The sequence below is a fragment of the Trichosurus vulpecula genome, chromosome 3, assembly GCF_011100635.1.
Source record: "Trichosurus vulpecula isolate mTriVul1 chromosome 3, mTriVul1.pri, whole genome shotgun sequence".
Lineage (NCBI taxonomy): Eukaryota > Metazoa > Chordata > Mammalia > Diprotodontia > Phalangeridae > Trichosurus > Trichosurus vulpecula.
In genome coordinates, this window is record NC_050575.1 from 399450710 (window position 1) to 399463112 (window position 12403).

Below are 12403 nucleotides of genomic sequence, written 5' to 3' on the forward strand. Positions count from 1 at the left end.
AGTTTGAAGGGATTTTTTTAGTAATGATCTCCGATCTCCTCCCTCCCAACCTCTCATCTTACAGATTAGGAAACTGAGGTCTAGAATGTTCTGGTGACTTGTCCAAGGTTAAACTGCTAGTTATTGACAGAGAACTAGATCTGAAACTCAAGTTCTGCACTTCATTGTCTCCATTTCTGAGTCGGTATTGGATAAGACTGTCCCCATCAAAGTCATTAAAACTGGACTCTACCTTTGAACTAGTTATGCAAGTAGTGTGTAAAACGAGCAATAAAGACATCCCACATACTGTGTGAGCATAGGGGATGGGTGGCTAGTGAATTCCCTGTAGAACTTGGGCAGCTCTGTACCGGGCGGTCTCTGATGCTTCAGGTTGCTGGAATTAAACTGATGAGCTTCCTTTGATTTTAGCTATTCTGCTCTCTTCCACTGAACAGCTTCTGCACAGTTAGAAGGAATGTGATTGTAATGATCCTTACTTGTTGTTCAAGTAGGTATTTTACTGTCCTGCATACAGCTTTAAAGGAAATAACAATCAGAACTGTCTGACTCTTAGGAAATGCTTGGGTAGCCAAGGGAATTAAACTGTGTATTCTTTGCTTTGCAAACTATTAATTTTGCAAGGTTGCAAAAAAGTTTAAGTTAAAGTAGAACAGTCTCTAGTTTTAAAATTTTTTTTACTTTACCCTAACAGATTGGAATAAATATCTTCCTATTACATGTAAATTGTAACAAAAATGAGTTAACTTGTTAACATAGTGGAAAACAATAATCTTGGTGAATGGTGGGATATTGGTAGAACACTGGAGTTATTATCATTGTCAGTGCTATTTCAAGTTGCTTATGTCTTAGTTGAGTCCAAAGTGCTTAATGCTAGTAAAACCTTACTAGACTGTCATTCTGTAGAAATTTAAGTAGTGAATCCTCTTTCTCAAGATTTGAAATGAAAAATTAATCTGGTTTCATTTCTCTTTTCTTTCCTTTTTCCTGCCCCATTTTTGTATCTTTTATCAAGATGTATGAATTAAAATAGCATTTAAGTGCCAAGCACAATACATGTGATATTGTTGTTGTTTGTCCTTTGTTCTGGAAGAGGACCATGACATTGGGTACATGATGCCATGACATGCAAGTGAATTGGGTTTAAGTGAGAGAGGGCTGTGCAAAGTCACCAGCCTTGCTTTCTCCTCTGGAGCCATCTGGGTCCAGTGGCCAGATGTTCAGGACATGTGATAAGGATATACATAAAAAGCAAACTGTTCCTACCCTTACAGAGCTTAAATTTTAAGAATGGGATTCTAGACATATGGGGGGAGGTGGTACCTAGGGGAAAGGCATTTTGGTTCAGTTTATAGGGATGGTGAATGGAGTCACAGGGTAGTAGATTGACATACCCTTAGGTAACAGTTTGGGAACAGCAATTTATTTGATCCTGATTCTAGAACTGGAAAGGGGGCTGAGGAAACAGCTTGGTAGCTTGCTTTTGAGATGGCCAGGAAGTAAAGTATACTCTCTCAATTTTTTTAAAAGATTTTTTTTGTGGGCTACTTTTATTTCTAAAAAAAATTAATTATCATTTGGAATTTTGAATCTCTTTCAGGTGCCATGTTTCAGAACAGAATAAGATCCTTGGTAAAGAAGAACTGAAGAAATTCTACAGAAATCAGATATAGGCTAATTACAAGAAAGAATTAACCTGTCTCTGAGGTGACTAAAGGGGAATAATGGTGATTTTGCGCCGGGCTCGGCCGCCTGCTTCCGCCCCAACCAGCAATGAATCTTGACTCGCTCTCGCTGGCCTTGTCTCAAATCAGCTACCTGGTGGACAATTTAACCAAGAAAAACTACCGAGCCAGCCAGCAGGAAATACAACATGTGAGTAAACCCACAGGAGAGTGGGTTCTGATAAATGAGGGGGAAGCTGAAAAGCTCATTGGGTCTGCTTACCTCACTCACTGTTCTCTTGTATCATAGGGTACCACTGCCAACTTTTTCCCTAGTTTGCTACTTAGAATTCAGATTATCTGAGAATTCAGTGATTAAATTTCCTTTTGGTTTCAAGGGCCAGTCTGATGTTGATTTTAATAGCTTAAACAGCTTGGTAGAACTCTTAGTGATGTTAAATCATAAATTGTATTTAAGGGAGTTCCTTCCACGTCCCAAGATATAAAGCATAATAGTCTTCTTCAGGCACAAATCTTCTAAAACTTGTTTTCTAACTTAAGATTTTTGAACTTGCCTTATTCTCCATTTAAAAATCCTGAAATGACAGAGTGATGTTTGTTGTGTAGTTATTACAGACAAAAGCACAAGAGCTTTTGGGCTTTGGTATTTATTTTGGCTGCCAGAATCATCTTGCTCTTTGGCATTATATGTGATGGGTTTTTTTCTTTTAGCTAAAGCAATAAAGTTGAAAAAAAGTTGTTGAGCTATATTAGTTCTTAGAATTAGGAATAGTCACCTATGTAGCACAAAATTATTACTGCATTTAATCACAGAATAAATTACTCTTAAGATGACATTTGTATGAACAGCCTGTTTTGAACCTTGCGGGTATAGGGGATAAAGGTGAAGTGAGTTGCAGATTTTGCTAATCTGGCTAGTATTAGAGCTTATTTTGATTTGTAGCCTTTTCTCTGAATCATGTTCTGCTAATGAAAGTATTTTAAATATGTTATGTTTGCAATTAAATTTTTATTGTGGTAGTTGAGCAGATTATAGCTATATTTTCTTGATCCTGTGTATGTCTGGTATTAGGGGATGATGTTATTCTATGTAAGTGACAAATGAAGTATTCTTTGAGTGCCAAAATATTTTTATTGGAACTCTTCCTAAAACTTTGCTGCCTTAATATTTATGCTCAGTGTATGCTGGCTAATTTTTCTTTATCTTTTGATTACATGACTTGGAATTTTCATTATAAATCCATAATTAAACATAACTTCCGAGCTTATTGAGATATACTTAGAAATGCATGGCCTCAGATCACAATATTGCAAAGTTGGAAGGGCCATTTAGTCCAGCCTATACTTGAATAAGCATTGCCTCTACATCTTATCAGACAAGTGATATCTAGCCTTTGCTACAAGACTCTGTGTGTGTAAGTCACTTATTACTGATTTAGCTCTCTGGCCAGGCAGAGCATAATCACTAGCTCAACTCATCTATATGAAAAGAATTCTCGTTATAACATACCCAAGTGGTCACCTAGCCATTGCTTGAAGATTTCCAAGGAAGGAGAACCCATCACCCCTTGGCAGCCTTTCTGCTTTTGGATGGCAGTTCTAATCTTTGTTCCTGAAGTACTTCAAGACTGCTTTCACATCCCTCAGGAGTCTTCTTCAGTTCAATATCCACAGGTCTTTCAACAGACCTTGATAGTGTATGATCACAAGGCCTTTTACCATCTTTTTTTGACTTCTCGATATTCTCTAGCTTAATAATGCTTTGCTAACATTTGGTCTTACTACAGACCAACGGATAGTGAGATGTGCTCCTCCTTAATTTTGTACCTTACGCTTTTCTCCATGTAGAAAAAGACGGTATTTGGGATTTTTGCCTTCCGTATCACGCAGTTGGTTCATTTTGAGCTGGTAGTTCACTAAAATCCCTAGGCGTTTTTCAGATGAGCTGATGTCTAGCTATGTCTCCATTTTGTACGTGTAAAATTCATTTTTTATTTTGAACGCAAATGTAAGGCTTTTTTATTCCTAGCAAATTTTATTTAGGCTAATATTTTAGTTCTGGCATGAGTTTCCTGGATTCTGTCATCCAATATGTGAGCTCTCAGGGTAGAGGGGATAGAATACTAGTTTTGGAGTCAGAGGATTTAGGCTCAAATTCTGCCCTTTGTCACTTACTGTCTTATGTGATCATGAACAAATTATTTAATCTTAGAGTCTGTAATAAGAATATTTGATGTATTTCTTAAACCTCATGTAATTGTGAGGAAAGTGCCTTTACAAGTGTTATAGAAATAAATCATCCCTTCTAGGGTCCTCTGATTTTGAGAAGCATATAACTATCCATACCTTTATCCAAGTTGTCATTGAACTATTACTTAATAGTAATAAACTAGTATTGATATCTATTCTTTGGGTCTGGCTATTCAACCAGTTCCAAATTTATCTACTTCTGCTAGTCCTGAAGAATGGGATGAAGAACTTTGCCAAATGCTTTGTTGGAATCTAGGCAGCTTAGCATGCTAGAGCAGAAGGATGGCTGGAGCTGTAGGATTCATGTACTAGTTTTCCTGATTATTAGCTGTGATATCAAACAAGTCTTTACATTTCTGAGACTCAGTTTCCTCATCTGCAAAATGAGGTTATTGGACTAGATAACCTGAGGTTCCTTCAGTTCAATTCTTTACAGGGTTCCTTTGATTTACCATATCAAAAAAGGAAATGAAGTTATTTTGACGTAACCTTTTCTTGACTCTGCCATCATTTCTTCCTTTTGTAGATGTTCACTAATTATCCCTTTTATATGTGCTAGAATTTTGTCACAAATTCAAGTCGTGGATACCGGTCCAGTTCACAGACACCATATTTCATATTTCCCTAGTCCTCTGTCATCTCTCTAATTTTGCATGGTGTTTTGGAAGTCACTGGCAAAGACCTGCGATAGGCATGTTTAGATCCCTGGGATACTGTAGTCAGGGGTTCATGATGTGAATTCATTAAGGACAGCTGGGTGCTCTCTTCTGTGTAGTGAGATGGTCTTGGAGGTCATTTGCTGATGAGTCATTTTTGTTGTGTTCTTCCCAGACCAGAGTAAGGGTTAAACATTTGAGTACTTGTGCCTACATTCTCATCAGTTTTAATTGCCCTGTCTGCTTTGAAAAAGATAAAAACTTTTAAAACTTGTTCATTGTCCTTTGCTTCCTTTGTCAGCCTTGGTTTGTTTTGAGCTTTAGTGCTTTCCTAGGCTTTGTTAATTCCATGTTCTCTTGTAACTTTTCTGGTTTGTCAGTCTCAGTTTTTAATGCTTTTATGTGTCTTGTCTTACCACCTTCTTGGGGTTGGGAAAAATCATTAAAGTACCCTCCATCCTAGAAAGTATGGTGGAGGCAAGAAGGCTGTCAGTGAAAGTTGAAGTGCATGGTTTGATGACAGTTATTGTGGCTTTTTGTCTGTTTAGTGGTAGAGCATCTCTTCCTGAACTACCAGTCATGGAGGCCAGTCACCAGCCAGTTGCACAAAAAATTAATGGTATATAGTTCATGCTGTCAGCATTTTGCTTATAGAGTCCTCCCTCATTATTTTTTCTCTCTTTAGTCTATTTTCCTCATTTGTAATATAGGTCAGTGCCACTCAACCTAACAGGGTTGTTTTGAGGAAAATACTTTGTTAACTTTAAAGGGAATATTATTTCAAAAGGAGCCAAGAGAGGGAGACAGACAGCAAACACTAGGCAGAGTTGAAGAACTGTCAAGACACAATTCCCCCTAACTTGTCCAAAACTGAGCTCATCAGCTTTCCCTTAAAACCTTGCCTTCTTACTTCACCATACTGTTGAGTACCACCATCCTTCCAGTCACCCAGGCTCACAACCTAGGTGTCATCCTTCACTTTTCCTTCCTCCACTCATATCCAGTCTGTTGCCAAGGCCTATCGATTTTACCTTCCCGGCCTCTCTCTTATATGTCCTTTTCTTTCCTCTGACACTGCCTCCATTCTGGTGCAGGCCCTCATTGCTTCACAGCTGAACTGTTTCAGTACCTGCTGGTAGGTCTGCTTGTCTCAAGTCTCTCCCCACTCCATTCAGCTCAGTGATATTCCTAAAGTTCAGGTCTGATCTTGTTACATTCTTTCTCTCTCCACTCTGAGCCCCTCCCCCCCCAATCCCTATCAAAATGAACTCTAGTGGCAGGCTCTCCATTACCCCAGGATCAAATATAATATCAAATGGCATTCAAAATCCTTCATGACCTGCCCTAGTCCCTACCTTTCCACACTTCTTACATCTTTCTCCTCTCCCTTTCACCCCTCAACATCTACACATTCTGCACTGGATAGTGATACTGGTCTCCGAACTGTCTTCTGACTCATGGACATTTTCACTGGCCATCTTCCATTTCTGGAATTCTTTCCCTCTTTATCTCTGTTTCCTAGTTAAGAAAAATCCAACCTTTTGCCAGGAAGCCTTTCCCAGTCTCCCTTAATACTGATGCCTTCCCATTCTTTATTATCTCCAATTTATCCTGTATATAGCTTGTTTGCATATAGTTGTTTTTGTGTAATTTCCCCCACTAGATTGGGAGCTTGACAACAGGCACTTTGTGCTTTCTTTGTATTTCCAGCACCTAGCATGCTACCTGGCGCATAGTAGGTGATTATTAAATGTTCATTGACTAACAAAACACCACCTCCTGGTTGCTGCTTCCTCTGTGTGTTGTCTTCCCCTATTAGAATGTAAGCTCCTTGGGGGCAAGTTTTTGCCAGTGCCTAGCATAGAGTTTGACACGTAATAATCATTTAATAAATGCTTTTTTGTTCATTTAGTGCAGAAGAAAGTGTCTTACCAATTTGACTTGCCTTTCAGTTTCATTGTGGAATTGGTTGCAGTGATCCCAAGATGTCATTTTATATTCATTTGCAGGTGGAGCCTAAAAAGAGATAATAGCTAAGCTTTATTGTCAGATAATTGTCCAGTAGTGATCAGTGTATAAATTTTGGCAGTCATTTAGGAACTGAGTCTGAAAGAGCTCTGTGGTCTATTAGTTTGTTGACTAACTTCACCAATGTAGCATGGCATCCTAAAGAGCTGTATATTCTGATGTCCCATGAGGATGGTACGAAGAAATGGATTAAGGATGAATGAAATAACAGTTGTTTTTCTATTAAGGCAGGTGGTTTAAGTGAGTAAGAGAAAAAAAGAATGATCTTCTTTCTAAACCATTTGAAAGTCTCTAAATGATCCTTGATAAATAGGAACCCCACTGACTGTTTTGAACTGGGCTCCTTTTTCCAGGAATAATTTTACATGAATATCCCTGGGCCCTGGCCACCTCTTTCAGAGTTTCATTCAGACCCCCAGTTTCTTCATCAGATTGCTTTTATTTGCTACATCAGTTTTTTAGGGTGGGCGGAAGAGTTTTGGAAGTATGTATCATGTTGAACACTTTATACTTGTAGCAATTAAAATCAAATTCAGCCAACTTGTAGGCCAGTGGAAGCTGGTAGGGAGTATTCTATTAATATGGGTAAGAGTGAATGGCTAATGGTAGAATAATATATCCATATTCTGAGGTTGCCTGTATTACTTGTTTGTGATGAAGAATATACAGTAAAATGTGAGAAACTTCAGTGCATTTTGTTAGCGATAATACATGAATTCACTCAGAGACCTTAGTGAAATACCTTCCCCTGGTTCCCATAGGTTTGCAAAGGCTATGCCAGCAGAGTATATCCCTGAAACACTGTAGGATAGTAGAGCTGGAGCTGGAAGGGGGCATCTCGTTTAGATGCTTCATTTTATAGTTATGAAATTGAGTCCTAAAGAGGTTGTACTCTTCCCAAGCTTACCTGAAGTAGCAAGTGGCAGTGAGCATTTTAACTTGGGTTCTGTGACTTCAGAGCAGACGTCAGGCTTGCATGGTGTTTCCTTCAAGTTTGGCTGGTGCGTGTGTGCGTGCACACATGCGTGTTTTTCTAGGCACAACCACTTTTGAATGCTGTCTGCTCACAAATTGCCACAGATTGCGGAAGAAACATAGTACAGGGAAAAGAGCGCTGACTGTAGGGAGATGGTAGATGCCCATCTCTGATTCTCATTACTTGTATGACCTTGAGTAAGGAACCTCTAGATTCCAATTTCCTTATCTGAAAAATGAGGGGATTGGACTGGATGGCTTCTGAAGTCTTATAGTTGTGAATTTGTAATCTTTTGATTTAGAAGTGAAGTGGGAAGGAATCTTAGATGTCTTCTTCTTACATACAGAGGAGGAAATAGGCTCAGAAAAGGTCAAGTGTCTTGCATGAAGTCCCTCAGGTAATAAATAGGATAGAACACCCAGGTCCTCTCACTCCCAAACTGGCATTTTGTGTTTGGCATTGAGTTGAATAAATTTTTGACATGTTCTTTAATTTTTCGTCCTGAAACTACTTTTAGCATATTTGTGATTAAACATACTTTGACCAGTCTGATTTCCCCAAGTTTAGCCTTGATTATATAATCTATAAGGTTTTCATAGGCGTTTAAGTTAAGTTTCCATGGCCATTGAAGCAAGCTTTGCTCTGTTTCTTGGGTAACTTTCTTAACCAATTTATCAGCTGTGGCTAGATCATGTTGCAGCATTTCCCCTCCATTTGGAGAGGTTCCCATTTGGGAACTTCTCTAATTCTGAAACAATTCTGCTTTATGGTATTATTTCCAGGCCAGTGAAAATTAAAAAAAAATTCCCGAAACCTTTTTTATATGATGATTATACATGGATCTGCAGCACATACTTGAACCTCTAACAGTGCCTTGGATAAAAACTGAGCTTGAACAGTAAAAATTACTTTCTTTCCAGTCTTCAGTATTCTAGTCGTTGGTTTTCTAACTATAAGAAGCCTGCCCTGCGTTGTAGAAACATTAGTAACAATGACTCAGGAGGCCAGAGCCTTCTGAAGGGCTTTGCTTGTTTTCTGAGGATTAATTAGGCTGTTTGCAACAATAGTTTGTTCTTAGCACGTTTTTTTCATTTTCAGCTGCACTTTACTTTGTGCTTTTGTGTGACTGATCCTGCTTTATTGTGGGCTTCAATGATTCTTGAAACACTTGGCGTCTCCCCACCAACAGTCAGTGTAACACCTCCATGTCCCTAGAGTGTGCTCTCTAAGAGCTGCCACCACTTTTGCAGTAAAAATGCAAAAATTTGGAGTCAGAAATCACAGAATTAAAACTCACTGCAAAAGAGAACAGCGAAATATACGTTCATTGCATGGTATTCAGCATTCAACTGACAGAATTGATTAAAAGTGGGGAAACCAGCTCATTCTAGTTTCATGCCATCAAGTTCAAGCCATTCTCCGTCAGCCTAATGTCAGAAGTACAGACACCATGATCATCAGTTCAGGATAGTGAAATTAGAGCAAAATTATTGGTTGGCCCAGGTAGCTTGCCTACTGGTGTATATCTGAGACAAAGTACAGATGGACAAGGTGGGTCCAGCACTGATTAGAAGGAGGGGAGTGGGTTTAAGAAAATTGCAGGTCTCCTTTGCTGACAGCAACCTCTTCTCACAAAGTGAAGACCCATTTTTATGTGTGGTTTTTTTTTTTTTTTTTTACTACTGACAGTCAACCACTTGGGTCTATAGCAATGAGATGTGGAATACAACTGCCTCAGAAGAATTAACATGGGTATCCATATAGAGGGCAAAGAAGAAGTGGGTGGGAACAGGCTGGATTTATAAGCAAGGAGGAACTCAGAAAAACATTTATAAAAGGATCAAGCATATCAAGGGTAATATGAGAGGAAAAGAAAATGGGCTGATTACATGGTGAAGAATAAGGTACAGGTGGACAGTTAGAGTGCCTCACCAGTAACCTTCCAGTGTCGGAAGAAAAGGATGAAGGCCTCCAGCCTGTTGGGTCAACCCCCTCTGGAAAACTTAGTGGGAAACTTCGAAGAGTCTCTTAGGATTGGCAGGGCAATCTTTTTTTTTTTTTCATAGATTAAATTGTAAATAAGCTCTAGCAAAATAATGAATTTAAAATAATAACAGAATGCTCGCATTTCTAAAAGCCAAACTTCCTCAGAGCTAATTTTAAACTTAAAGTTCTTTAGGGGATATATACTAGATATGAGTGTTTTATATAAATCAGTGATAATTTTGGGGGCTATGGCAGAAAGCAGTAGTTTTTATAATATTATTTTCCAAAAATTGAAACGTGTGTCATTGGGAAGTGAATCATCTCCAATTTAGGAGCTTACCTGCGAATATTTGGGTACTATATTTTCTACCCGTAAGTCAACCATCAAAATACAATCCCTATAAATAACACCACCAGAACCCACATACGGCTCCCTCCCCTTGATGAGAACGGAGTAGTATTTAAGTGAGGCTCAATCTAATATCTTCCAAATGTCATGCCGGAAAGAAGGCTGGCTCTGGTAGTCCAAAAGGTTTGCGTTCAAATCCTACCTCTCACATAACTTAGGTATATGTCTATATGTGTGTTCTACACAACTCCTGTTATTTTAAGCAGTGTTTCCCAATAAGCATCAATGGAGGGAGTTTCCATACTAAACATGCTTATACTGATTCAGTCAAAAGGTCAGCTTAAATACCTCTCACACACATATACAGACTTTAAAAACTAAACAGATATTTGTGTATACGTATCCCTAACAACTTGTTAAAATCTGTATTTGTTGTTGTAAAATGTCCAGGATATAAAAACTACTAAATTTTTAAAAAATTCCATACTTCTTTGTATTTAATGATCTTCATCTTACTATTTTGAGACTAGGAGGTACCTAAAATTTGCAAATGATTGCTAGTTTTAGGATGAACCAGTCCATTTCTTCTAAAAAAAATTATTTTTTCTCAATTACATGTAAAAACAATTTTTAAGATGTCATTTAAAAAAACTTTGAGTTTCGAATTCTCTCCTTCCCTACCCCCTCCTTGAGATGGCAAGTGCTTTGTTATAGATTATACATGTGCAGTCATGCAAAACATATTTTCATATTAGTCATGTTGTGAAAGGAAGCAGAAACCGAAAAAAAAACCTATGAAAAAATAAAGTGAAAAATAGTATGCTTAGATCTGCATTCAGAGTCCATCCGTTCTTTCTCTGGAGGCATTTTTCATCATGGGTCCTTCAGAATTGTCTTAGATGATTGTATTGCTCAGAATAGCTAAGTCACTCACAATTGATCATACAGTGTTGCTGTTGCTGTGTATGATGTTCTCCTGGTTTTGCTTGCTTCCCTTTGTATCAGTTCAAGTAAGTCTTTCCAGGGTTTTCTGAAAGGAAATTCTTCATTTCTTATGGCACAGTAGTGTTCCATCGTGATCATATACCATAGGTTTTTTAGCCATTCCCCAGTTGATTGACCTCCCTTAATTTCCAATTCTTTGACACCACAAAAAGAGCTACTTAGAAATATTTGTCTACAACTAGGTCCTTTTCCTTTGATCTCTTTCAGGACACACACCTTGTAATAACGCTGGGTCAAAGGGTATGCACAGTTTTATAGCCCTTTTGGCATAGTTCCACATTGTTTTCCAGAATGGTTGGATCAGTTCATTTCTGTAGGTCCTTTTAATAAACTAAATTATCACTTCTGTAATACCAGATGAATCAAAGTATTTAAGGGACTTTGACCAGTTCATTTATGTGACTTTCAAAACTCTTTGATAAGAATTTATTGAACAGTAACTTTCATATTAGGGCAGAATGGCTGATTGTATTTAGGGATAAGGATTGGGTTTGTCATTTTATTAATGTAAGCCCAGGTGATAAAATGCCCTTTAGTAATTCAGATTGGCACCCTCTCTGCAACAGCATGAACTGATTAAAATGTAATGGGGGGGGGGGCGGAGATATTTAACACAATAAATAAAAACACTATTAAATGTTACTATGTGGTTTTCCAAGTCAGTAGTTTGTGGCCCACAGGTATCCTAACATACTGTTTAGTGACCTTGTTTTCTATTTGAGTTTGATACCACCAGCCTAGACCATTGAGGTTAAGTGACTTGTCCAGGGTTATGCAAGGCAGTGTGTGTTAGGGGTGGAGCTTCAATCTAGTTCTTCCAGGAAGTGAGGCCAGTTCTCTTTCTACTGTAAAATCGATGTCCATACATTTCGGCTATTAAGAATTGGCCTTGGAACTGCCAAGCTGTTGAGGGAATTAGCAAGAAATAATGTATATGTTGTAACCTATTTGCAAAACTTAACTAAAGTTTACTTGAACATATCACGTACAGTAATATTAAAAATTAAATCTTTTTTGAGTGATGATATCTATTCAACTCCAACATATCTTGACAATCTTCATGTTGGTTTTTTAAAAAGTATAATTGTTTTTATCCACCCTAGTCAGCAATTGGTTTTATCACACTAAAAAAATACTTGGTAGAAGTATGAGCATGTGACTTGTAATTAGGTCTGATCTCTAACTTTTAATTGATCTTTTTGTAGCTTTGTATAAATCGCCTAAATTTATTCACTTGTTAAGAGTAGCTATAAATGTATCTTGTTTATAAGCTAGATGGTACTGTGTTTGAATAATGAATGAAGGAGTTGTCAGCAAGTATTCAGTAAGCCCTGGTTATGCCACAGCCACTCTGCTAAGTGCTGGGAATCCTAAGAAGGTAGTAAGCCCCTCCCCTCAGGGAAGGGGACCAGCACTGGGAAAAGCCTCTAGAAGGTGGGGGGGGGGACTGAAGTGGTGGAGGAGAGGA

General features: G+C 38.2%; 1 protein-coding gene across 8 annotated transcripts in view; it reads left to right on the forward strand.

The window, feature by feature from the left end:
- CNOT1 (CCR4-NOT transcription complex subunit 1) overlaps nt 1-12403 on the forward strand; it is a 96853-nt gene that overhangs the window by 13617 nt on the left and 70833 nt on the right. For all 8 annotated transcript variants that reach the window (XM_036751934.1, XM_036751929.1, XM_036751932.1 and 5 more), the window contains exon 2: nt 1601-1875. In XM_036751934.1, the coding sequence (XP_036607829.1) occupies nt 1774-1875 (102 nt within the window). In that variant the 5' untranslated portion in view covers nt 1601-1773. The remainder of the gene's footprint in view (nt 1-1600; nt 1876-12403) is intronic.